At 57.3% G+C, this 25,878-nt stretch overlaps 1 protein-coding gene across 3 annotated transcripts; it reads left to right on the forward strand.

Annotated features, from left to right (window-relative positions):
* Positions 1-521: 521 nt before the first annotated feature.
* Positions 522-25,091, forward strand: TRIM29 (tripartite motif containing 29). 3 transcript variants are annotated; one of them, XM_088017752.1, is made up of 10 exons: positions 522-1,325; positions 9,342-9,437; positions 10,251-10,484; positions 11,664-11,862; positions 14,528-14,629; positions 16,987-17,079; positions 19,347-19,442; positions 20,659-20,760; positions 22,170-22,246; positions 25,029-25,091. In XM_088017752.1, exons 1-10 carry the CDS (start codon positions 522-524, stop codon positions 25,089-25,091), a joined length of 1,866 nt encoding a protein of 621 aa, XP_087873878.1. The 3 variants fall into 3 exon arrangements, with proteins under 3 accessions (XP_087873878.1, XP_087873879.1, XP_087873880.1); XM_088017753.1 differs by having other exon boundaries at positions 20,662-20,760; XM_088017754.1 differs by lacking the exon at positions 20,659-20,760.
* The last annotated feature ends 787 nt before the right edge of the window (positions 25,092-25,878 follow it).

Raw genomic sequence — 25,878 nt, forward strand, 5'->3', positions numbered from 1 at the left:
GGTGGGAAATCTCTCCTCTGAAATCCGGGCCCGCAAATTATAAGGCTATTTGGCTTGCATGACCCAATTAATAGCCCTCTGTCCCGTGGACCTTGGCAGACACCTCACCTTCCCACCTGGGAGGACAGAGGTCCCCTGCTTCCCCCGGAGAAGAAGGTGCATCAGAAAGGAGCAGGCGGACTGGTTGCTGAGCTCTGCAAAATAATTAAACCAGGGGAGAAAAAAACCCCCACGTCCTTTAGAAATCAGGTGAGGTATGAATGTGCAGGGCGTGGCCCCCTGTATAATGAGGCGCGCTGCTGGCTCTGGGAGCCAGCCGCCGGCTCTCCGGGCCCATTGCGTCAGGCTTGGGCTGGCTGTTCCTCCTCTGCCCCCTCCTCCTCCACCTCCTCCCCCCTGTTCCCTATAGGTGTGTCTCTGGGCTCTGGCTACCTGACTCACTCCCCGCGGAGACGCCAGCCCGAGAGGTCAACCACCTGCAGCCCCAGCAAGTCCCAAACACGCCAGCCGAGTGACGGGCCATGGAAGCCACAGATGCCTCCAGAAGCAATGGGGCCAGCCCGGAAGCCAGGGATGCCCGCAGCCCCCTGGGCCCCAATGGCACCCTGGAGAATGGGGCCAAGGCCGAAGGCCAAGATGCCAAGACCACCAACGGGCACGGCGGGGACGTGGCCGAGGGCAAGAGCCTGGGCGGTGCCCTGAAGCCAGGGGAGGGCAAGAGCTCCCTGTTCTCAGGGAACGAGTGGCGGCGGCCCATCATCCAGTTTGTCGAGTCTGTGGACGACAAGGGCTCCAGCTACTTCAGCATGGACTCTGGGGACGGCAAGAGGTCCCCCTATGCCGGGCTCCAGCTGGGGGCCGGCAGGAAGCTGCCCCTCTCCTTCGCCGAGAAGGGGGAGCTGCGCAAGTCCATCTTCTCAGAGCCCCGAAAGCCCACGGTGTCCATCGTGGAGCCCGGGGAGGCCCGGCGGAACAGCTACCCCCGGGCTGACGGTGGCCTCCTGCTGCGCTCCAAGTCGGGCTCCGAGGAGGTCCTATGTGACTCCTGCATCGGCAACAAGCAGAAGGCCGTCAAGTCTTGCCTGGTGTGCCAGGCCTCCTTCTGCGAGCTGCACCTTAAGCCCCACCTGGAGGGCGCCGCCTTCCGAGACCACCAGCTGCTCGAGCCCATCCGGGACTTCGAGGCCCGCAAGTGCCCCCTGCACGGTAAAACCATGGAGCTCTTCTGCCAGACGGACCAGACCTGCATTTGCTACCTCTGCATGTTCCAAGAGCACAAGAATCACGGCACGGTGACCGTCGAAGAGGCCAAGGCCGAGAAGGAGGTAACTTGCAGGGGCATCTGCTCCCCTGGGTGCTCCCGGGCTTGGGGCCTTGAGTCTCCGCTGTCCCTGGCTCTTTCCGAATCCATTTGTCGCCCCTCTGCACCTGCAGGCTGGGGGTCAGAGGGGGTTTCCCTAATCCTCTAAGGCCTCAGGAGACAGGGGCATTGCCTACATGAGCAAATGGAGGCTCAGGAATGACTGGGGGCTTGATCAAAGTCACAGAGTAAGTTCAAATCCGATCAGAGAATCCATCTGGGCTCAAGCCTGGGCTCTGTGCCTGGCTGCAGTGTTTCTTCTTTTTTATTTTTGTTTTAGGGAGAGAGAATTCTTACCACCTGAGCAGGACTGACCACTGGGGCAGGGGTCATGGGTGAGGAGGAGGGAATTTGGGGTCCACTTAAATGCTTTTTTTCCCCTCTCTGGCTTTAGACTCCGCATTTGCAGTACAGTGGCTTCTTGCTGCTTATCCGATCCCCGCCGGCCAGTCTCTTGACTTCCCCGGCGGCCTCCTCTGTCCCCTTCGCTGGGCTCTGTGTGCTTTGTGTGTGTGGTTGCAGGGGCACGTGCCCATTGGTGGGTGCTGCTCGGGGAGGGCTGCAGTTTGCGGGGGGATGGGATGTACATACCTGTGTCTGTGTTGTATATGCAGGTGGGTGTTTGGTGCCTGTGTTTGTATATGGGATACACAAGTGCATTTGCATGCCTGGATCTCTCTGGGGAGGAGCAGAAGCTCGTGGAGGCTTGTGAAAGGGCTGCACATGGAGAGAAGGCATTCTGGGCCAAAGGCTCAGCTGGGGTTGCTGCCCCTTGCTCCACAGATGCTGGGCAGCCCCCCGCTTGGGTGAACCTCCTGGTGCTCAATGCGGGGGGACGTGACCTTCCTCAACGGCTTCTCTCTACGCCTCCGATTGGGGCAGCCCGGGACCCCTCCCCGCCCAGCCTTCCTGACCGAGAGTTAGCTGATACTTTTTCTGTACTCTCACCCACACCCCTGGGCAGAGAGAGACGGGTTACAAATGGGAAAAGACTCAAAGATCCTTTTCAGGAGCCTTGTTTGGCACAGAAAGGTGTTCCCAATTCCCCGGTGCCCCCAAACCCAGCCTGGCCTCAAGCCTCAGGCTGGGAGACAGTGACAGGGCAGGGCGGTGGAACCCATCCTTTGGGAGCTTCCTTGGGAAACCAAAACAGAACCAAGGGGGCAATCATCTTCATCCGGTGCAACCCAAAAAACTGCAGAGCCTCAGACTGGATTCTGGGAGAGCCAACCAAGTTCCAGCCCTGGTTTTTGCCTTTAGTTAGCTATCGGACCACAGACAAGTCCCTTCCATTCTCTCAGTCCTGGTTTCCCTATGTGTGTGAACCCAAGGTGTTGGACTAAATTGGTGGTCTTCAAATTCCCCCATGGAGTCCCAGGATTCTTGGAAATGTCAGGGATAAGGAGGGGGGCAAATTGGTGGCAAGAAGCCGGTGGCTTCAGGTGCCCACTTCCACTACAAGCAATATACATGCTTATTTATCTGTTTTATATGTAGGGTTTAGGGGCGCCTGGGTGGCTCAGTTGGTTAAGCGACTGCCTTCGGCTCAGGTCATGATCCTGAAGTCCCGGGATCGAGTCCCGCATCAGGCTCCCTGCTTAGCAGGGAGTCTGCTTCTCCCTCTGACCCTCCCCCCCTCTCATGCTCATTCTATCTCATTCTCTCTCTCAAATAAATAAATAAAATCTTTAAAAAAAAGTAAAATAAAAAAAAAAATATGTAGGGTTTGCCCGCAAATTACATCCGAAACCAGTGTCACCTAAAGAATACCCGAGTACCCCTGGAGGACTGAAGGGTCTTGGGCAGCCCTCTGTGGAGGCACCGGAAACTTGGAGTTCACCTTCTGGTGCTTGGAGCCACCGTAGGACTCAGAGACAGAGCCCTCGCCCTTGAGGGCTCACGATGTAGGTCAGGAGGCAGAGCTCAGATGCACAAACAAGCCCGGGGAGCATCCGCCCAGTTACACGGAAGCAACTGTAGATCGACATCAAACCGTAGCTGGCGGGATGGCAGGCTGGCTGGAGTCCTCGCCATCCCCTCGGTCTCCTCCTTCACCTCGCAAACGGGGGCACAGGCCCCGGGAGAGGGAGGGACCTGTCCAAGCTTGTAGAGGATGAGGAAGAAGTCCCCTAATTCTCTTCCAATATTTGAGAGCAACTGAGGGGAAGGGCATTGAGGAGATGGGATTCAGGATACGTGGGCTCTACAGGAGTTTCAGGGGAAAATGTCTGATCAATTGGAGTGACTTTAATAGTGGGAGCTTCAGACAGCATGTGCGCGCGCGTGCGTGTGTGTGCGCACGCGCGTGCACCCCAGCGCGTAGAGGTGGTCAAGGAGTGGTGCAGGGTGGCCAGGAGACTGGGCTGGAGCACAGCTGTTTGTCTAGGCTTGGCTCTGCTGGAATGTCAGACGTGGGGGACATTGGCACCGAGCAGGGTTAGTGGGTTGACTGATTGAAATGAATAAGCATGTCAATCCTGGCTTCCTTTGGAGGCATCCCCTGTAGACCCAAACATCAGCCCACACACAGTTTTTTGCAAGGAGCCCTGTCCAGAACCTGTTCAGCAGGCCAGCTGGTAAAGGCCCGGGTGAGGTCATCTGAGACGGATCTTGAATTGTTGCACGAGGCTGCAGGTGACAGCCGGGCTATGGGTGCTCATCTCCTGGGTTTCGACTCTGCCTGTAGCCTCTGAGCAGGGGCCATGTTGGAGCAAAGGCCACTTGATGTGAAAACATGACCGTCCTTCCTCTGGTGGATCCAAGATCAGAATGTTCCAGTTCCACTCCAAATGTTAGAAGGGATCCTACAGATGTCCACTCCTCTGCCTCTGGACGTTCCCCAGGCTGGATTAGGCTGATGAGATTACAATGTACATATCCATCCTTTCCTGTGTCTCATGGCCCATCCTTCTGTCTATCCCAAGTCCCTCCTGCTGCATCGGGTCAGGATGGATCCTGTTAGGGGCTGATGGGGGAGCTCCTGCTCTGGGACAGGGTGGGTGAGAACAGAGAGGGGTGACCTCCATGGATGCTGAGGGGAAGCAGTTTATCTTATAACCTCCTTAGAGACAGGAGGCAGGGGAGGAAAGAGACGTTCCGGTTTTTATGGAGCACCGGCTGTTTACCTGTCACTCCTGACAACAGCACCACTGGGTGTGGGCTACTGCATCTGTTTTAGAGATGAGGACATAGGCCCAAAGACGCCAAGAGACTACTCCAGAGTCCCAGCATGGAGTGGCAGAGCCAGGATTCAGACTCTTCTGATGGCAGTTTCCTCTCTATCATTTTATACTTCGTTTTCACAGGATGGCGGGCTGGGGCGGGGTGGGGAGCAGGGGTGGGAGGCGCATCCTCAGATTGGAATCACCTGGAGAATCAAGACACAGCTGCCTGGGCCTTTGTCCAGGAGGTTCTCATTCAGGGGTTTGGGGCCTGGGATCTGTATTTTTAAGTCGTCCTTGGTGATGCTGATGTGTAGCTAGGTTGAGAATCAGGCATTTTGTCCAACATCACCAGGAGGAAATCGAGGCCTGGTAAAGGTGGGGTGACTTTCTCAAGGGCCCACTGCCAGTCTGGAGACAGCCTGGGTGCTACTCTGTCTACCCCATCCTGCCCGGTCCCTGTCCCGACACCCGAGGAAGCAGAGAGCACTGGGAGCCCCCATCACTCAGACTAGTATTGGGCTATTTGACATCTGGGTGGAAATGGGGAAATCTATCCAGCATTTCAGATTCTTATCCAGATAATTACCATTTGTCTGAGAGTACAAATTTGGCAATTAACTGGCTCATTTGGCAAATATCAGAGCCAACGGCCCATGTGGTTAAGTCAAGCCCGAGGAGGATCACGGTCTCATCCCCCCTTCCCTGGGGGCCGTGCAGGTAACACCCGTCCAGGTGAGTGCTCAGGTGTGTCTGCAGCAGAAGGCCCATCGGATTGGGGCGCCCCCCCCCCCACCGCTGCTGTACCATCACTCTGCTCTCAGGGAAACCTCTGCTCCCCCAAGGCCAGAGGGATTTGCAGGCAGGGTGGTCTCCTCGGTGCCCATCCCAGGCAACAGAGCGAGAGGCAACTGGACGAGTGTGGGAGAAAGGAACAAAGGAGGCATTTAGGGACAGGCCTGGGCAGGGTGGAGGTAAGGAACCGGGAGTGGGAGGAAGTGAGGAGGGAGGTGTAGATGGGGATGAAGGGGTGGGGGAGCTGAGGCCCCATCAGATATCAGGGGCTTTCGTCAGATACCAAGGGAGGAGGGAGAGGGAGAGAGAGCTGGGGCCACAGGGGGCGAGAAGGAGGGTATGGGGAGGAAAAAGGGGTGACGAGGAAAGAGGCAGGATGGCCAAACTGTACCATCTGTGGGGTGGGGGAGCCTAGGCAGGCTTAAGTTAGCAGGCCTGAAGGGGAGGAACAATGTCTGGAAGATTCAGAGAAGAGCCTAGAGGTTAAGAGGGCACGTAATGAGATGAGATCCGAGTCCTGTTGTTACATCTTGGCCTTAACGGCCTTCTAGCTCTGAAAACTCAGGCAAAGTTCCTAATCTTTTCAGGCCTTAGTTTCTGCATCTGTGAAATGGAGTAACACCACTTGCAGATGAAAGAAGAAAAAGGCTGGTGCTCAATAATACAATTAGTGTCGTTCCTTCTCCTAGTTTTGTGGGGGAACCCACTATCTTGGAGCCTTCCTATGTTATATTCTTTCCCACATCCTGCCTTTTCCAGCTTCAGGCAGCCCTGTTAGCAGGGAACAGTTGCCAAGAGCCACACAGATGCTGCATACACCCCCAGGGGTCTCACCCCAAGCCCCCCTCCGCAGAGGGGAGCCCTCATCCCAGAGGCGAAAAGGGACCCTTACAGCCACACGGAGCTCCCAGTCCAAGGCCCCCTCCCCGGGCCCACTGTGTCCTGCAAGTCTGGTCTTGCGAGGCCTCCTCCCAGCCTGGGTCCGACTTCCCCCATGCCCCAAAGAAATAAGGAGCCGAGTCTCTCCTCCGCCCCGAGTCTTCTGCCCACTGCTGCAGACAGTGCGTCTCTGCTTTCGATGCTGCCCTCGCATGCCTCCCAATCGGCTGCTCCCGCCCTCCCCTCCTGGGTCACTGGCCAACACCTCTGGCCCTTTTCGTCATACCTCAGCCAGCCCTGCTGCCTGCTTCCTTCCTTTTCTTCTGCAGGATGGACCCCCAGGGTCTGACTCCCTCTGCCCTTGGCCTGGGCTCTTCATTGTTCTAACCCCCTTCCTTTGCCCTCGCTCTTGGCCAGGGAATCTGTGCTTGTCTGGTGAGACTTCTCACCTGCAGGCCCCGACCCTGCCCCATGCTCCCATGGCTCCTGGCAGGTAGCCCCGGCGCCTCTGCTCACTCCGCACGACTCCTCTGGCCATACTGTTTCCCACTGGCAAGGTCAGCCTACCCTCACCCCCTCCCCCTCCCTCTGCTCTGTTGTCCCCAGTGTCCTCCAGGTGTCAGTTCTCCACGATGCAGGCCTCTGGGCCTACACTTCTCCCTGTATCCCGACAGCCTACACACTATCCCCAGACCCAATACGGCGGCACCTGCCGTCCTCGCTGCTGAGCCCCACCAAGGCCTCACCTGATCACACCTGCCCACCCCTCCCCCTTGCTCACTTGTGCCTCACTGGCCTGTTCGCCACACTGCACCCTCTCTTCCAAGCCTGGCGGGAGGGAGAGCACCTGGCACGGCTCCATGGACCGTGCCCCGCACAGCACAATGCTGGACCTCTGGCCGGGGCTCTCTCTGTGCCAGGCACTTTCTAAGAGCTTCACTTCCCAGCTCCCAGCTCATCCCATGCCCTCTGGGGGGCAGACCTCTCATTATGTGCACGAAGGATAGAGCCACTGAGGCACAGAGAACTTAAGTCACTTGCAGAGGCCACCTGCTTAGAAGTGGTGGTAACTGGATTCAAATGTTTGGACTCCCAGTCCCAGCTCTGGATGTGGTCCCTCCTGGCTCCCCCGTGCTCATTCATGGGAGGGCTGCCCTCCCCCACCCTCGGCCACAGGCCCCGGGGTGGGGGGGTAGGAGTGAATGCACTTCCGTTCTCTGCTTTCCCATCCATCAGACCTTGTTCTGGGGGCGCTGAGGTAGGGCTGAGAAACCCAGGGACCAATGCCCCCCCTCTAGCCGGGTCAGGAGGTGTCAGCTGCTGTGGGGTGGCTTCTGGCTCTCCCCTTCCCCTGGGCCCTTGCTCGGGAGCTCTTCTGGGATGCGCAAGACGCCTGGCACAGACCCATCATCCAGCCGTTTGTCTCTTCTTTACACCTCAGATCCTTCCAGGCCACTGGATCTGCCACCCGCTGTGTCCCGGCTCTCTGTCCTCTGCTCTCCACCCTCCCAGCACTGTGTCTGTCGGCACCTGGCTTCTCCCCAGCTTTGTTCCAGAAACTAGGCCAAATCCCAACTTCATCTCCTTTCACTCCTTTCCTTCCGACAATCATTGTCCATCTCTGGTGATGGCATTTACCATGGTGCGGGATTTGCCGCCCATCGCTGGTGGGGCAGATGCTACCTGTGAACCTGGAGTCTCCTTGCCTGGAGAGCCCAGGAGTGTGGGCAGAGAGGGGATGCGGGGTGGGATCAGGGGTTTTCTGTCTGGGACCTCCACAGCTCTTGGTCCGGGCCTTCCCCATCTTCTCCACCAACTCCCTGACCCTCTGGGCAGCCTTTCCAAGAAAGCCAGGGAAGCTCTCTCCACTCCCAATCCATTTCCCTGGGTGTCTGTGGAGGGACCCTAGTCAGCACCCCGTCGGCCTGGTGGAGCCCTCCACGGGTGCGACATATCTGTACCCTGCTCAGGACTCCTTGCCAACAGAGCTCACATTCCTAGTGGCTTGTGGCTTCCTCATCTTGACTTTTCTTGTGGGTTCCTCAAAGACATAGCTGGAGAAAGGTGTGGAACTCTGCTCAAAAGGTAGTGGGGAGACTGTGAGCACCCCAAGGCATTCTTGGATGCCTTAGTCTTCCTGCCTGCGGGGTGGAGATCACCCACCAGTCTTTCTAAGTTGGAAGGTGTTCTGAGATCACTGGCAGGGATCCCAGCAGAACAAAGAGATGCCTCTTGGCCTGGCTGAGTCGGCCTGGCCTTAGCTTCATGCCTCCCCTTTTGTCTCTGTTGTAGCTGCTTTCCAGAGAAGGCATTAATGCAATGGAAGGAAAATATTATCAGTACTTTCCGTACCCATTAGAGCTCACGTCCCAAGGCACCTCGTCGGTCCCCTTCCCAACCCCACCCCCAGACCCCAGCAGCATGCGTCCTCCCCTGAGCGGGGAATCCCTGGAGTCTGTTTGTCTTCTCTCCTCCTCCCTTCACTGCCTCGCTCACTGCCAGCCTCCCCCACCTCACCGACCCTGAACAGAAGTCCCTATCTTGCCCAAACTGCGGACTGCGCTGCCTTTCCCATAAACAGGTTTATAGCTGTTCCTGTCCAGACGGAATCCCTGCTGGTTGCAGCCTGGGCTCCTGCTTGCAACACAGGCCCCACGTCATGGCAGAGAAATGCTGCACACTGTTCCTGCCATGGGACACTCCCTGGGCTGGGCTGGGCTGGGCTGGGTCCCCTTTCTGCCTGAAGCTTGAAAGAGGTAGAAGCTTCCTTCCCTCCCTGGTGGCCTCAGGTCCATTGAAAGGAGTGGGAACCCCATAAATGAACTAACCTTCCGGCTCATTTTGGGTGGAGGGACATGGCAGAAGTTTAGTCCTTATAAAGACGTGGCTGGGATGCCTAGCCCCCGAGGCCTGAGTTTATAGCGACATACATCCAACAGTTCGACTTGTTGCCAGATCCCTGGTGACGGGCTTGGGGCCTGGCATATCCGAGGTCCCAGTGACTGTTTGCAGAATACAGGCTGAAGGGCTGAGTGGTGAGCCCTGCCCAAGTTGGCTCCCTGGCTGGGCCCACTCCCTGATTCTCTGATGCTCCTCCATCTCCCCACCCCTGCTGGACTTCTCTAACCCTGGCTCCTTCCCTGCAGACAGAGCTGTCCCTGCAAAAAGAACAGCTGCAGCTCAAGATCATCGAGATTGAGGATGAAGCTGAGAAGTGGCAGAAGGAGAAGGACCGCATCAAGGTGAGCCGCCCCCTGGCGCCATGGCCTTGCTGTATGCTCACCCTGCCTGTCCTGCCTGGGAGGGGGCAGGCCTTGCCTCCTGCTCCAGGCCTCAGGCCCCCATTTATACCCCATACTTCTTTCTTCTGGGTTCTCCCACCCCTCTGGCATCCCCACCAATTCCCTTTCTAAGTCCAGGCCAGGCATTCAGGTGGAATCTCGCCCGTCAGCTAATGCTCAGTTGACACCATCCAGCAAATAAAGACCCTAGATCAACCTGTCCTCCGGTGTGTCCTCCAGTGTCTACTCTGTCCACCAGACCACCCAGCCACCAAATGCATGACGTTGTCCTTTTACTGGTGCCAGTATGGCTAGATGGATACATGTCTGCCATGGTTTGAGTAATTGCAAACCATAATCTGAAATCACTGACTCTTGTCCCTGGCTACATAAACAGCCTGTCAATTCACTTTCTGAATGATGTTTGGTTCTAGTTGAGGTTTCATTGAGCGCCACCTGGCCCATGGGGGGTCTTCTGGGTCCATGGAGTCGCCCAAGGTTGGAATGATGGCTCAAGTCAACCCACCCAGGGGAGGAGTCACAGACAGATAAAGAAGAGTGGGCTGTGAATGAACCTGGCCATCTCTGTCAATAGAATGGCATCCCTCAAAGATGCCTTTGAATGGGACCCTTAGCCAAACAGGCTTGCTGGGTTGGGGCAGTAGAAATGCCCTGGTTCTGACTCTGGGTTGGGAACCTAAAGATACACCCCACTCAGGAGGTTTTTAAAATTCCCAAAACCCTCCTTCCTCTCTCCTCTCACTCTGGACCCAGAGCTTCACCACCAGTGAGAAGGCTCTCCTGGAGCAAAACTTCCAGGATTTGGTGCGGGACCTGGAGAAGCAAAAGGAGGAAGTGAGGGCTGCACTAGAACAGCGGGAGCAGGATGCCGTGGACCAAATAAAGGTGATCATGGATGCTCTGGACGAGAGGGCCAAGGTGCTGCATGAGGACAAGCAGACCAGGGAGCAGATGCAAAGCATCAGTGACTCGGTGCTGTTTCTGCAGGTACAAAGCAACTCCTCTACCATTTGATCCCTCAATCCTTACATCCACTTTCCCAGAACCTTCATCCATCCATCCTTTCTTCCTTCCTTCCTTCCTTCCTTCCTTCCTTCCTTCCTTCCTTCCTTCCTTCCTTCCTTCCTTCCAAGCTCCATTCCATCTGCCCATTTAATTTTTCCAGCCAAGCCATTTCCCTACCTACCCCAAAGATGGCACGCAAATATCACCTTGTACCAACTTCAGTTGATATGTACTAACAGTGCTCCAGGCTCAGTAGGAAAGAGTTGTGGCGTTGATTAGTGAGGTCTGCTTTGGGTATGGGGCATGGCATAGAAGTGCTGCCTGTGTGTTATCCTTGACCTTATCTGTCTGTCTATTCATCCACTCATCCTTCCAACTGCTAGAGTGTTTCGGGTACCACTGCATGCCCAGGACTCTGGTAGATGCTGTGTAGAATAGAGAAGTATAAGACATGGTTTTTGCCCCCAAGGAGCTGCAGTCCAGCTGGGAAGATAAGACCTGTACAATTAGAGAGCAATACAGAAGAGTATGTAATTAAATGATAAGGTGTGTGGTTCAGGAGATAAGTGCCCATGGAAGCTCTGGGAAGGGCAAGCATGCTGGAGTGATCTAATACAGCTTTGTGGAGAAGGTGGAATTTGAACTGGGTCTTAAAAGCCCATAAAGGTTTCAGAAAGAGGAGGGACTGTCCGGTGAGGGGAGAAGGGAGGTGAGAAGCACAAAGTGCAGAGGCAGGCTTAGAGGGTAGTATGTAAAGGTGGAGGTCGCACCATGACTGACCCAGAACATTCTAGAAATACCTTGCATCTCCTTAGTACTTTCACTCCCAAAGATGTCACAGTTGTGTTGCTCTCAGAAACCCCTGTGAGGTGGGATGACGTGTCCAGTTGAAGAGGTGGGAACCGCGGAGTCATATATCGGACTACTAGCACCATCAGGGATGTTAGCATCTAGTGGAGTTTGGTCAAACCCTTTCATTTTACAGAAGGAGAAAGGTACGAAGTGAGGACAAGTGGAGCTAGTTCATAGCCGAGCTGTGTCTAGAACGCACAAGGCTCCCATTGTTGAGCCTTCCAGCCGGACTGAGAGCTCCCTGCAGAGAAGTGTCCCCGTAGCTACTAAAGACCTAGAAGGTTAATGGCTTCTTTCCTTCCTTGGTAGGAATTTGGTGCATTGATGAGCAATTACTCCCTCCCCCCACCCCTACCCACCTACCATGTTCTGCTGGAGGGGGAGGGCCTGGGACAGTCACTTGGCAACTTCAAGGATGACCTGCTCAACGTGTGCATGCGCCATGTTGAGAAGATGTGCAAGGCAGACCTGAGCCGTAACTTCATCGAGAGGAACCACATGGAGAACGGTAGGTCTCCTCTGTGGGCCTGCCCCACGACCATGGGCACTTTCCTCTCAGGCCGATCCCTGCTGCCTGCGCTGGCATCTAGCTAGCCGGCCAGCCGGCCTCTCATTGTTCCAAACCACCCGTCCTACACAAGGTGTTGGGACTAGGATTCAGGGATTGTAACCCTCCATTGAATCGGCTGCCAAGGTTATGTGGTGTTATGAGGGCCCCCAAGGGCAGCAAGCATCTGGGCATTAGCTGCACAAATACCACCCCTCTGTGGGTCATCCATCAAACTCACAGACTGATTTCATTCAGAGCTGCATCGGATTATGGGGCCCAACCCAGCAGCCGTGTCGATGCTGCCACTTGTGAGGGCCAGGTGCTAACCTGGTGACTTGCGGACTCCAATAGACGTGACCTAGAACTGCATCACGCTGGGAGGGAGACCTGACCTGTCACCATGGCCGCACTGAGTGGTGTTGAACCCGGAGGCTGGACCTGGCCTCGAGGGCTGGGCTGGGGACAATGGGACACATGTGTCTCAGTGATTCACCCGCTCCCCTAGAGACAGCTTCTCTTCTGAGTCATGCTGTCCCGTCCCCCACGGAGGCCAACTGAATCACCTCACCGAAAGCTTCTTCATCTGAGAGACTAATCCATTAAGACTTTTCTCACCAGCCCAGCCCGGTCCCTTCAGGGCCTGAAGCCGGAGCACTTTCCCACAAGGCCCCAACCAGTGGCCGAGGCCCGACACAGGGCTTTAAGGACACTTCTGGCCCCAAACACCCAAAAGGAAGCGGTCCCTGTGTTTTGTCTCCAGGTGGAGCATGTGATTCTTTGGGGATGAGGAGGGGATAATAGAGTGCCGATGTGCTGGGGCTTAGGGGGGGCATCCATATATCTTGGTGATGGTGACATCACACAGAGTCCCTGTGAAATGTGAGGGACATTCAGTCACACCTGAGGATCCATGAGCCACTGCCGCAAGACAATCGTTAGGCTTCAAGCGGCTTTCGGATCCAGAAATCCTCCTTCTGATGACAATGAGGATGGCATTAGCGGTGGTGGCTGACAGTGACTGAGGACTCCTGGCGTGCTGGCTTTTGTGTGAGCTCTTTACTTTCTGTGGCTTACTTTCCCTGCAGGATGCACCGCATTTCACAGATGAGAAGGCTGAGGCTCAGAGAAGTAGCTTTTCAAAGGGCACGCAGCTGAGCAGGGGCTGTAGTTAGGATTCACACTCTGCTACGCAGCCTCCCGTGTCTTCCCATCCGAGAAGTTGCTGTGGCTGGTGGCCATGCAGAGCGGTTGGGGAGTGTGATGATCATGGTCCCTGGGGTACGAACCCAGGGGTGGAGCCCCTCCACCGAGGTCTGGCCAGATGAAGGAGGGTGGCCGTGATTGGGCCAGGGTTGCCTGTGAGCCTTGCAGGGACCTCTGCCTGCCGCCCGTCGTCCACTGTGCCATTTCTAGGTCACAATTGTGTTGACCATGGCCTCTGAGCAGGTGTGGCCCTGTGTCCTGTGCAAAGTGTGCAGGGAGACGCCGCAAAGAGTAGGATGGGTGCTGCTGATGTAAGCAGCCCTGCACCTGTGCCTGGGGCCCTGGGCCTCCATGTTGGCTTGTTGGTTGCTGCCATATTGTTGTTGGGAGCGTGTCTGGCTATAGGGCAGGGTAGGGGGGGAATGGGAGGCCAGTGAGTCAGACCTCCTCTCCTCCTGGATGCCAGTCTACCCATCAGAACGGGGACTCAGTCCTACCCCCAAAGGCCCAGGGACTGACCACCCCCATCCTGAGCTTGTGGGGTAGGCAGGGGTGGGGAGCACTGTGGGGAGGGCTGGGCCAACACCTGGGAGGACACGTGTATGTCGTGGAGTGCCCTACTGTGTGTCAGACCCCTGCTAGGGACAGGTGATGGAGATGAAGGATAAGGGCCTGAACCACTCATTCCTTCTCTTGCCCAGGGGAGAGGGAGAGGAAAGGGCAGAGGCAATGTAGAAGATGGGGAAGGAAAGGGGTGAGGGGCAGCTGGCAGAAGGCAAGCGTGGCACCACCGATTTGTCTGGGTTTGAGGGTATACTGGTGGCTGGGGAGTGGAGTGGGAAGACTTAGTGCCCCTCCCACACAGCTCACCCCCCTCTGCGCATCTCTGCTCCGCTGGCTGGATCCCTGGCCACGGAGGCCGACGCTAGGACCTCATGCCATCCCTGTGGGCTGCTGACAGTGGCTGGGACAAAGTGAGGATGTAGGGTTGAGGGCTCACACCCCAACTCTGCCCTTATTGGCCATGTGACATGGGGCAAATAGCTTCACTTACCTCCTGAGCCTCGGCTTCCTGGTCTGTCACGTGAGGATCTCCATTCCAGCCCAAGGGTTGGCGTACACAACAAATAAGAAATGGATGTCGGTAGCACCTTGTAAACTGCAAAGTGCTGTGCCTATGGTCTTACTCATGAGGGTCAGCCCAAGGAAGTAGATGGCTCCCTGCAGACCCTCTCTCACGTCCTAGCAGCTCAGGAGCAAAGGGGATGCTGGGCAGGGCGTGGTCTTCTCTGAGTTTGGAGAACCTCGCCTCTGCCTGGGACAGAGGGCCTGTGGGCTGACTCAGCAGAGCCCAAGGATGCCCCCAAGGGCCCGCCTCTCCCCACCTGCCCCTCTAGTGACCGACCTCTGTCCCTCCCAGGGGCTGACCATCGCTACATGAGCAACTACACTAACAGCTATGCGAGCGAGTGGAGCACACCTGATACCATGAAGAGATATTCCATGTACCTCACACCCAAGGGTAAGAGAGAGCAGCCTGCCCCTCAGGGCCATGGGCCCGGAGACTCAGCCGGATTCCACCTTGCCAGAGTGACCGTCACTGGGTTTGCCTGCGGAAGTCCGGGCACATACCTGCTATCCCGGTGGAAGCAAAAACAGTCCCCTCTTCCTCCCTCAGAAGCATCCGGGTTAGAGATAAATTACCGGAACCTGCCCCTCCTGGCTTCCCTCCCCTCCAGTTCCTGCGTCCGGTCTGAACAGGTCCTTCCCTTTCCTTCCAGAGGGTCTCCTGGCTGCTAGTTTCTCCAGCAACCATCTGCCGGGCCTGAGCTGGGGTCTGCTTCTGCTTGCGTTGTTGTAGTCCTGGGGGAGGGCCATTCTGCTCCTCAAGGGCAGGGAGACAGCCAGCTGGTCTACCTTTCCTCACCTCTCCCTCCCGGCATGCAGCCTGGCCCTTAGCCCTCCCTCTCTGGATCCTGGGTGGTCCCGGCCTGTGTCACCCTGGGTGGAGGTATAGACCAGAGCCTGCCTGTCTTTGCCCTGGGGAAACCTATTGCATTCTTTTTGCACCAGCAACAAACCACAACAATGACCGTTACATAAGGGGGGGGGTGTGTGCCAGGCATGTCAGCCCTCAGATAGAGGGTGTGTGTGCGTGCACGTGCGCGTGTGCACATGATGAGGTGGTCTTCAGAAGAGTGGGGTGTGGGGAAAAGCGAGAAAGGAGACAGGAGATGTGGGGAAGGGGCTGGGGACTGGGGAGCCCCCAGGCCTGAGCGCTGATTCATATACCTCAGACACATACACACCATGGGAAGGGCGTAGGGGATTTAGAGATGAGCTCAGCAGGAGGAACCTCTGTTGCTCCACCCAATTTGAAAACAACAGCTGGACCCTGGCAAAGGCCTGGCGAGGCACCTGGGCAGCCGAGTCCCCCCCTGCCCCACATTCTTGGTGTGGGCCAGGCCAGCCAGCCTGGCCCCTTCCCTTCCCAGGGCGCTGTCCTTGGGGCCCAGTCCTTGAGCCGGTGAGCGGCATTAACCAGCCTCCCCAGTGTCCCTCGCCCTCGTTGGTCCTTCTGAGGACCCCGATGTGCATTGATCCCTTCAGCTGGTCCCTGCTTGGCTCCCCCAGCTCCGTAGGGGACTGAGGGGGGTGTGGGTTCCACTGCAGGTCATGGGGAGAGGAACAGAGCAGCAACAGGGGAGAGAGGGAGGAACACCTGCCAAGATATTGCCCTTGAGCCAGGACCTGGGGACCTTGGGCCTGAGAGGAGAGAAATTCGGCTCAGATGCTAGGAAGTCTTTCAGCTTGTCACTGAGTCAGGCGGTGATATTTGTAGGTGGAAGAAACAGGTTCATCCAGTGTCCCTGCCCTTGCACTGGGGACAGGAGGAAGGAGGAAATCTGCCCTCTGGGAGCTCCCAGGCTCAGGGTAGAGGCAAGGGAAGGGCCAGGGAGAGTCAGCAAGGGGATCAGGAGACAAGGCCACCCAAGGGCCACTGGCATGAGTCTGGGGGCTCTGGGGCAGTGGGCTCAGGCAGTAAGACTTCCCAGTGGAGGCTGGTTTCCAGGTCCCTGAAAGAGGGGCAGTGCGCTCAATAAAGAGGCATGACCATGATGGACAGAGGCCACCCAGGTGAGAGGACCCACAGGTGCAGAGGCTTACAGAAGGACCAGCAGGTGCTTGGCCAGGCAGGCCAGATCTGGGAGCGGGGTGTTCATTAGGTGGGAGGGGAGGAGCTGATCGAAGGACCTGGACACATGTGGGGAGCATGCCTTCTTCATCTGTAAAGTGGGGGTATGGAGCCCACTCTGCCAACCTCTCAAGATTGTTCTGAGAACCCAAATTTGGAGGCTCCTGAGCAATGTGAGGTCTTGTCCCTGGAGGGGGAGCACCTGGGAGAAGTTTGTGGCCACCGGTTCATCATCACTGGCGAGCCCTCACCTTGGCCAAGGGCCCAACACCTGTGGCCCCCCACAGCTGCCATGATCCTTCTTTGTCACAGGCACCCCATCTCCCAGCCTCTGGGGTCTCCGTCACACAGGGACTGGCTCAGGAGGGAGGTGTCGGCTTCTCCAGCCTTGGTGATCCTCAAAGCCGCCCAAGTAGGGTGACCATACGTCCCTGTCTATGCAGGAGGCTCCAGGTGCTCCTGCTTACTTACTAATAGTCTTCCTTTCACTCTTAAGTGTCCTGATTAGGAGGGCAAATTAAGAAGCTGCCTAATCTAGACCCAGAGGAGCTGTCTTAGTGGTGGAACCCCGGGTCCTAGGACAGGCAATGGGAGCTGTCTGGGGACAAAGAGTTCCCCATAACCCCCTCAAGTCAGAAGCCACAGGCCTGCCTTGAAGCCGACTCAGCTCATCTGCTTCACAGGTGGGGCCAGGACAGCCTACCGGCCGGGGTCCCCCAGCCGCCTCTCCAAGGAGACCAATCAGAAGAACTTCAACAATCTCTATGGCACCAAAGGTGAGAGAGTGGCTCAGCACAAGGAGGGGCAGGGCCTGTGGGAGGTGGGCCAGGGGCCGGAGACTCCCCAATGTGTGGGGACTGTAGAGAGGTGGGATGGGTTTAGGGGCCCAGAGACAGGCAGGGAGGAGTCCTACTGAGCTCAAAGTGTGTGTGCGTGTGTGTGTGTGATGGTGTGTGACATCCTCAGTTAGGCTGTGGAGAGGCAGCCTGGAAATCCCTGAGTCCATATGATCTTCTCCCTGAATGGTGAGTCAGGGAAACCGGAAGCGGGGGTTATGTGTAGGAGCTTCCTTTAGCAAGTGTTGTGACCCAAGGACCTGGAGAGGACCTGGGCCCTTTACTGATGGGTGTACATCTGCGTTGAGAAATCATGGTGGTTAAGACAGATTAGAGTTTCTGTAAGCGGGATGGATGGCAGGACACAAAGCAGGGCCATCCCTGGAGATCCAGGATGTATTGCTGCCATGCCAGGTGAGGGACACGTCCTTAAGACCTAGAAAAGGTGATTGAGGGGTGGAGACGTGGCTTCCTCAGGGACAGCTGCTGAGCACAGACACCCCTCTGCCCAGCGCAGCGAGGGCACCCTTGTGCCAAGTGTGTGGCCATGCGCTCGAAGAGCCCAGGGTTTGGGAGGCTCTGGGGTGCCTTCCAGACATGTGCAGGGAGGGAGGGCCTGGAGCAGCTCCACCAGACATGGCCCCGGGAGGTCTCAGGAGGGGAGTGGGGGGCCTCTTCAGGGCCCTGAGAGATCTGGAGGGCCAGGGGCACCTGTAGACAGGGCAATGGCCAGGCCTCTGTGTCAGGGTTGGATGCCCATGGTTACTCCCACATGCATGGTAGACTGTGCACTCCGGGAGAGCAGAAGCTGGGTCTCTCTGGCTCACTGCTGCAATCCCAGGGCCTGAAGGAGGGGCCGGGCTGCTGAGAGGGTGGGCCTGGGGCAGGTGCGTCATCCGTGGGGGGCTCTGAAGCCCCCAGATTCGAATACCCTCATGGTGCTCCTGCTCTTCCTTCTGCACCCTCCCCACTGCCTCTCTCCTCTAGACTGCAGGGGCATCCTTCCAAACAGACCCTTGTCAGCCTCTTCCACTTGGCAAACAGAATTTCAGGACTTGTACCAGCTGCCTCTGTCCCCAAGTTTTAGCATGTGTTTATATTTATTTGTTTATTTGTTCTTTCATTCACCCATCAACCATACAATGAAATCTCCTAGGGACCAGGCTCCGCACCAGGCACTGGATGTGATGCTGGGCCAGACAGACATGTCCCCTGCCCCCAATTAAACTTGCCACTATAACCCGGGGGTGACAAATGGGGAGCAGAGTGACGTGAGGCCTAGGGGCTGAGGCACACACAGACTTGGGGGAAGAGGTCAGGGAAGCTGACACCAGAAGACCCAACACATTCGTTAAGGATGGGAAGTAGGTGGAGTAGCTGTACCGTGCCTAGGGCAAGAAAGAGCCTGGGGATTGCTGGAGTGGTGGGGGGTGGGAGGGAGGGGGCGGCTGGGTGATAGACATTGGGGAGGGTATGTGCTACGGTGAGCGCTGTGAATTGTACAAGACTGTTGAATCACAGATCTGTACTTCTGAAACAAATAATGCAATATATGTTAGGAAAAAAAAAAAGAAGAAGAAGATAGCAGGAGGGGAAGAATGAAGGGGAGTAAGTCGGAGGGGGAGACGAACCATGAGAGACGATGGACTCTGAAAAACAAACTGAGGGTTCTAGAGGGGAGGGGGGTGGGGGATGGGTTAGCCTGGTGATGGGTATTGAAGAGGGCACATTCTGCGTGGAGCACTGGGTGTTATGCACAAACAATGAATCATGGAACACTACATCAAAAACTAATGATGTAATGTATGGTGATTAACATAACAACAAAAGAATTAAAAAAAAAAAAGAAAGAGCCTGGAGTGTTGGCAGGAGCTCAGAGGCAGCCTGGATGGAAGGTGGGGTGTCGGAGAGGAGCTGAGGGAGGTGAAGCCAGGAAGTGGAGGTGGTGGTGAGGGGGGCAGGCAGGCAGCAGCCCCCGAAATCAGCTATGTGCTGGTTAAGGACTAGGTACCTGAGTCTGAGCACAGTGGGCCTTCAGGGGCGGCAGGGACGGGTGGACACTCGGGGGTTTAGGACAACTTTGATGGCGGGAAGGATTGGCAGGCAGCGTGCCAAGGGGCTGGGTGGATTCACAGAAATGGTCTCGTCCTGCCCGCCACCCCCACACGAGGCTGCCCGGGTCTGATGTGCCTTGCTGTGCCCCCCAGGTAACTACAGCTCCAGGGTCTGGGAATACTCCTCCACCATTCAGAACTCTGAGGACGGGCCTGCAGTCCAAGGCAGCTCCTCCTTCTCCCTGAAAGGTGAGCTCTCCCTACCCCGCCTGCCTTTCCTGACCCTCTCCAAGCTCTGCTTTGGCCTCCGCTCCCTCCCTCACCAGCCACCCACCCTGGAGGGACAGACCCTGGCCTGAGAGCCAGGGAGCCGCCTCCTCCATCCCAGTCTCAGCTGTCAGGGAAGGCTGGGCCCGGGGCTTGTTTCAGTGAACGCTGGTCCCTAACAATGAGCTGCACTGTCAAGGAGGTGGGGACGCCACACCCTCGACACCCCTGCCCTTGACATCCCCAGCGGGCTTCCATCAGGCCTACCCGAGTCCTCCTGCTGCAGAAAGTTTAACTTTGTTCAGCCAGCTCTGGCCGGCCTGTTGACTCTAGAACACTGTGGCCACGTAGCAGCCGCCGACATCCTGCAGAGCCAGAGTCCTGTCAGGCCCTTTTCCAGAAAGGCAGGACTAGACGAGATCTCTAAAGCCTCCCGAGTCTGACTCAGCTCCCCAGACCAGGCTGAGTTGGCCAGGCCCCTCATGTCTCTTCTGAAAGGCCCTAGGGACAGCTCTGTGGGCTGTGGTGTAAGCCAGTCTATCTTCTGACGCCTGAGACATCTGGCCTGGATGCAAGAATACCAGGCTGGCTGGGGTCAGGGAGAGGGAGGAGAGAGAGGGCAGGGCAGTAGGCTCCCAAGCAGTGGCCTCCGAAGGTGGCTTTATCATTCAGCTGTCCCTTCCAGGCTGGAATCCCAGCCTATCCCCAGGGCAGGGATTCTTGGAAGGACCAGCTAACCTTGCTCACCTTAGAAGGTGAATAGGACTGGGGGGACCCAGCCTGCGAGACCCCCAGGGATGTCCTCTCCCCAAGCCAGGCCTGGGAAACTCTGGCATGTGCCTTGACCTGTCTGGCTCCCAGTGGTCCCTCCCTGCTCTCTGGTCAAGCCTAGATCAAAGGCTACGGGTCAGGGAAGACAGTCACCCCTGGTGTGATTTGGAGCTTTCATGCTCCCCAGTATCTCCCCATCGGCTTGCAGCGCACCCCGCCCCACCCCACCCCCCCCGGCAAAGACCTTGCCCTAGGAGAGCCGCTCCTCAAATACACCGAGCCCCGCCCATGAGGATGGCCCCCACCTGTTCCTACTCCAGCAGTCCTGGAGGGAGGCTCCAGCATCTCAGCGCCCCAGGGTGAGGTATGACTCCTGCTGGCCCCTCCTGGGAGCAGGCTGTGCTGTTAATACCTCTCTCTCTCCCAGCAGGCGCTGGGAAAGCCCCCTATCAGTTCACCACCTTGGGACAGGCCACCACAGAGTTTTCCAAACCACTGGACGGCAGTGGGCGGTTTAAAAATAATCCTGGTATCTGCCTGTCTTCCCTCCCCTTCTCTCTCCCACAGCAGGGCAGATGGGACATACTCTGGGGCTCTCTGCCACTTCTAGGGTGTCCTGGTCCTCCTCCCCAGAGTTGCTGGAAGAGGGATGCATCACCCCCACCCCCAGCACCATCCCTAGCTCACCCTTCCACGGGACTTCTGTCTGCTGCACAAGGCTGGTCTTCTGGACCACCACCCCCCGCCCCCATCCTCACCTCTCTCATGCGTGGCTGGCGTGGGTTTTTCTTTCTGCGAACTGAGAATTGAGATCTGAATTCCCCCTCTCTCCAACTCCCACTCAGGACCCGTGGAACCCTCTCTTTCCAAGGCTACCCCCCACCCCCAGATAAAGGGAGAGACCCCGGTTCTCTGCTCCGTCTCCACCCTCTTGCTAAATGCAAACGGAGGGAAGGGTCAGCCTGGCCGGCTCATCCTCCCTTAGAGCAGCCAGAATGGGGCTCCCGGCTGCCCCAGCCAAGGACAAGACCCTATTTATTTCTTGAGCTTCTCCTGTCGGGGTCATAGTCTGTTCCTTCCCAGACCCCGAGGCCGGTCCCTGCAGGCCCATGGCTGAGACTGAGAGTGCTTTCCACAGTTCTGTGGCCCAGAGCTCCTTACAGATCCCACTGGGCTGAGGGGGAGCAGGGCAGGCGGGAGGACCAGGCCCAGATAGCACCCACGTGCTCCGGGCCCCGTGGGCTCGCGGTCTTAACCATTGACCTTAGCCACATGGCAAATGACTGCCTGTCCCTGGCCCCAGCCTCCTGCTCCTAGAACAGGCGAGAGGCCCTGGAACCAGGCAGGAGGAACATGAGGATGGGCTTCAGCATCCAGCAAAACCTGGGTTCGCATCCTGACTGCCGCTTCCTGGCGGTGCAGCTCAGGGCAAACTTCTCCCAGAAACGGGGTAAGGGTTAAGGAGAAGACCTGTGCGAAGTCCTGCACGGTGGTAAAAGGGGAGCACCGTCCACGCAGCATGGGCCGTTGGAAAGGGCGCCTCCTGGTGGAAACCCTGGCCAGTTGTGCTCATGGGAAGGGGCGGGGTCAGTGGTGTGAACCTTCAGGGCTAATGGGGGGAAATCCTTGCGGAGTAATGTGATCCTGATCCTGACCTGGATTTGGGGGCAACACTCCCCTGCCGCCCGGCCCAGCCCACCTGGCCTGTTCCTCCTCCCTCTGTTTGCCTGGGTGCCTCCTCCCTTTGGCCAGCCTCCCCAGGATTTTCCCCAGGTGCCCACCCCCCAGCTGCTGCATATCTCTTCAGGGGTCGCTGCTCTTGGTAGTGGGCTGGCTGGAGCTTGGTGGTCACTTTGGAGATGGTACCCATGCTGCTGTGGCCCTGGAGGCCCAACGGCCAGCCCTGCTTCCTCCGACCAGTGCCTCCTGTCTCTGCAGGCTATCCTTCCCTCATCAGGAGCCAAAGCCCCAAGGCCCAGCCCCAGACTTGGAAATCTGGCAAACAGACTTTGCTGGTGAGTGAGGGGCTGCCAGGACAGCCTGTCCGGGCATAGGCATGTCCCGAATGGGCACTGAATGGGGCTCCCCGGGGGCAGCTGGTCATCAATCGCCCAGGGGAGGTGGTGGGAGAATGTGACCTCTCTGGACCATCGGACAGAGGGAGGGGGCGGCAGGGCCTGAATTCCCACATTCAGCAAATGTAGCAGAGACCCAGGGCTAACAGGCAGTGGATCCGGGTAAGCATGCCCTTTCTGGTCCTCAGTTTTCTAATCTGTAAAGTGGGCAGCCCTGATTCTTTCATTTGGCAAATGGTTGCCTGTACTTGCTGAATGAGGACTTTGTCCCCATCAGCTCTGCGAGTGTGAAATGCTCAGTCCAGGGGATGGATGTCCTAATAATGGGTCCCACCTTCCTGGGGCCATTCGCCAGCTCTGACAGCACAGAGGCCGTTGGGGTGATAGTGTGGTGAGGCAGAGGCTGTAAAGTCAGGAATAGAGATATTTAGGGGTTCAATGCTAATGGCCCTGAACAGGGAATTGAAGAACCACAAAAGAGGGGAGTGTGGCCTTGGGGTCCGGCCAGCTCAGGGGATCCTAGGTGAGTCAGATTCCCTCTCTGAGACTTTGTTTCCGTTGTTTGTAATGCAGTACTGAGATACGGTGGTCCCTGATGCCCCTCCGACCTGACCCCCACCCAGGACCTCAGTGAGCAGGGCCTTCCTTCACAGGCTATGCCTCCTCCACCCTGAAAGCTTCTCTCCTGGGGCCGAGGCAGACAGACAGCTGCCCTGGGATACGGGTGGCAGCAGGGGCTTGGCTGGGGACAGGGGCTGTGGTCCCCAGCTCCCTGCCGTCTTTGCATTTGGAGGTCAGAGCATGGGGAGGTGATTTGCTCCAGGCCACAGCAACTGGGGCTGGTTTAATTGGAGAGAATCTTTAATTTGCTGGTGATGGGAGCTAAGCGATTGTGTGTGTAATTTGGAGCTGGGCCCAGGGGCGTTGCAAGAGCAGGAATGCAAAAAGCAGATATGGGGAGGAAAAAAAGAGGGGTTTTGCTCCTGGACTCAGTCCTTGCCCTCCCTACCACACACTTTTCCACCTCCCAGGGCCTGGGTCTCAGCAGAGAAAGCTCATCTTGAGACACTTGCTTGGCAGGGCAGGGTTCCCATGTCTGTGGCTAGCATGCAGCGCCAGAAGAACAGATGCAGGTGCTCACGTGGGAGGAAGGTTGTCCTGGGAGTCAGGATGCCTGGGGTGTGGCCCTCACCCTTGTACCCACTTGCTGTGTGGCCTCCTGTGAGCCATTCTTCCTCTGCTGCAGTTCTCACAACTGCAACAGGAGTCGGGGGCCTGGATGATTCCATAGCCCGTCCAGCTCTGACGTGCTGTGACCCTGAACCAGGGAGGGGACGGGGGCCGGCTGGGGAGATGGGGAGAGCACCCGGCCCAGATGCAACGGAGCTCTGTTCCTGCCCACCCACCGCTCTGGGATCTTCATGGGACAGCACCATCCAGTGATCTGTGATCCACTTTATTGACCCAGCCTTCCAGAAAGAAAGGCTTGAGCCATTTCTAGGGCTGTTATTGACTACTCTGGGTAGTACTGAGTAGCTATGCGGCTTTGGTTATGTCTTTCTCTGTCCTGGGTGCCTCTGTCTCTTGCATTTGTTTCATAAGTGGTTTAACCAAGGTCTGAGCTAAGGACTCAGCAGCTGCATTCCATAGGCCCCCCAAGTCCTGCTCTGGGCCGACGTAGGCAAGGAGCTACTAGGAGATACAAGTTTCCAGGCAGGCAAGGTTAAAGGCAGGGACTGGAAACATCCTGGTGTCTCCTATAGTGGTATCAATGGAGTGTGAGGTGGGTTCTGTCTCTGACCCAGTTCAGGGTCAAAGCCACTTCCAGAGCTCCACGGAGGGCTGAGGGTGCTCACATAGGTTAAGTGGCAGCTACCCCGGCCTCCTTATTGCTGGAGGGAGATTTCTCAGGGCCCCAGGGAGCTGACTGGGAGCAGAGCAGAGCTGGGAAGGTTGTTGCTGGCTCTGTGCTGAGGCCGCTACCTGAATGAGGGGCCAGGATGAGAGAGGCAAAGGGGCTGGGGGTGGGGACCCCACCTCCATGTTGGGCTGGGCAGTTATTAGCCTTCTCTGCACCCTCTCTGTCAGAGGAATCATGCAGAGAGACCAGAAGCAAATGCTTGACGCCCTTGAGACACAAGGAGTAATCTGGAGATGTGGGTGGGATTGGGGGGGGTCAGGGGGAAGCTGCGGAGCTGGGCTGCCGGGGCTCGAATCCCAGCTCCCCTACTCACCACCTGGGTGGCCTTGGGCAAGTTGCTTAGCCTCTCTGTGCCTTGATTTGTTCATCTATAAAATGGACATGATAATAGTAACCCACTTAATTGAGCGGCTGTAAAAACCCCACGAGTCCTTCCATACAAGGCACACGTAACGGCACGGCACAGCTCTGGAGAGGTGAAAATGCTATGTGAAAGGGAGCTGGTGGTGCTGGGGCAGGGAGGGGGGCTCCTAGGCCACGGAGTGAAGGTTGGACGAGGGGCTGAGGTTCATGCTCATCAGCCGGCTGGCGGGAATGAACTCTGAGTGGGATATGAACCCGGAGACTCTGATAATATTGGGTAGATAGAGCCTGCGGGTTGGGCCACGGGCCCCTAGAACCATGGGTTCAGAGGACTGCTGCTTCCCCGGGGGGGAGGTGAGGCTAGGGTGGGTCTGGCTGGTCGGCTCTGCTGCCATCTGCCCCCCCTAACTACTCTTGTTTCCCTCCCCTCCCCAACAGTCTCACTACCGGCCCTTCTATGTCAACAAAGGCAATGGGATGGGGTCCAATGAGGCCCCGTGAGTTCCAGACAGGCAGCACACCGAGGCCCTGGCACCCCTGCCCTCCCCGGCTGATCCTGCTGCTCTTGCTACTGTGCTCATCTGCGTGGAAGGGGGACCCCCTCCTCCTCCCCCCCATCAGCCAGGCCCCATCCAGGCCCCTCTCTAGCTTTGGGACTTCTAATGGTCACCATCTCTCCTGTGCTCAGAGACCAGCCATCGCAGGGGTGGGAGATAGGTGGGCTTCTCTCCCCTAACCCACCACCCTCCTCTTGGGTGGGATTGCCAGCGCCCACGTGGTGGCAGCCTGCCTCTCCCACCCATGCCCCTGCTGTTGTGAGGCCTGTTGGCCGTTTCTCTCTAAGAATCCTTCCCTGTGATGTGGTCAGTAGGTGCTTGGCCAGGATAGTTGCCCGTCTCCCATCCACGTCGGCCCAACTTCTCCTTCCCACCAGCCCGGCCCCATCAGGAGACCAGCCCTCAGTGCCCAGCCTGGCCGAGCCCGCAGCCCGGGGCCGCCGTGGAGGGGAAGCTCAAAGCGTCTCAGCAGCATCCCCACCTTGCCGGGAGTCACTGTAACCGCGCGGAGTCCTGAGGTCCCTGGGGATGGGCTCTCCTGGCTGCAAGGATGGTCTTAGCCAAGATAGGTCCCTCCTCTACCTGCTGAGATAAGCAATTCCCTCAACATGATGTAATCCATCCATGAACATAGTTCGTGGCCCAGCTGCCCAAGGGACATGCCATTTCCCTCTGGAATCCCGGTCATCCTGCTGTTCTGTGTCCTCCCTGGCGACGGCACGTGAGCAGGC

This window comes from Eumetopias jubatus, unplaced genomic scaffold, assembly GCF_037043125.1.
Source record: "Eumetopias jubatus isolate StellerSeaLion01/CBP00866 unplaced genomic scaffold, mEumJub1_p1.0 scaffold_13, whole genome shotgun sequence".
NCBI classification, from domain to species: domain Eukaryota; kingdom Metazoa; phylum Chordata; class Mammalia; order Carnivora; family Otariidae; genus Eumetopias; species Eumetopias jubatus.

What these genes read in the sequence shown, in the direction of transcription:
- TRIM29 (XM_088017752.1), top strand. Translation starts at nt 522, where the DNA reads ATGGAAGCCACAGATGCCTCCAGAAGCAATGGGGCCAGCCCGGAAGCC. An exon ending in AGGCCAAGGCCGAGAAGGAG is followed by an intron (nt 1,326 to 9,341) that starts GTAACTTGCAGG and finishes CCTTCCCTGCAG; the next exon opens with ACAGAGCTGTCCCTGCAAAA. An exon ending in CAATCTCTATGGCACCAAAG is followed by an intron (nt 17,080 to 19,346) that starts GTGAGAGAGTGG and finishes TGTGCCCCCCAG; the next exon opens with GTAACTACAGCTCCAGGGTC.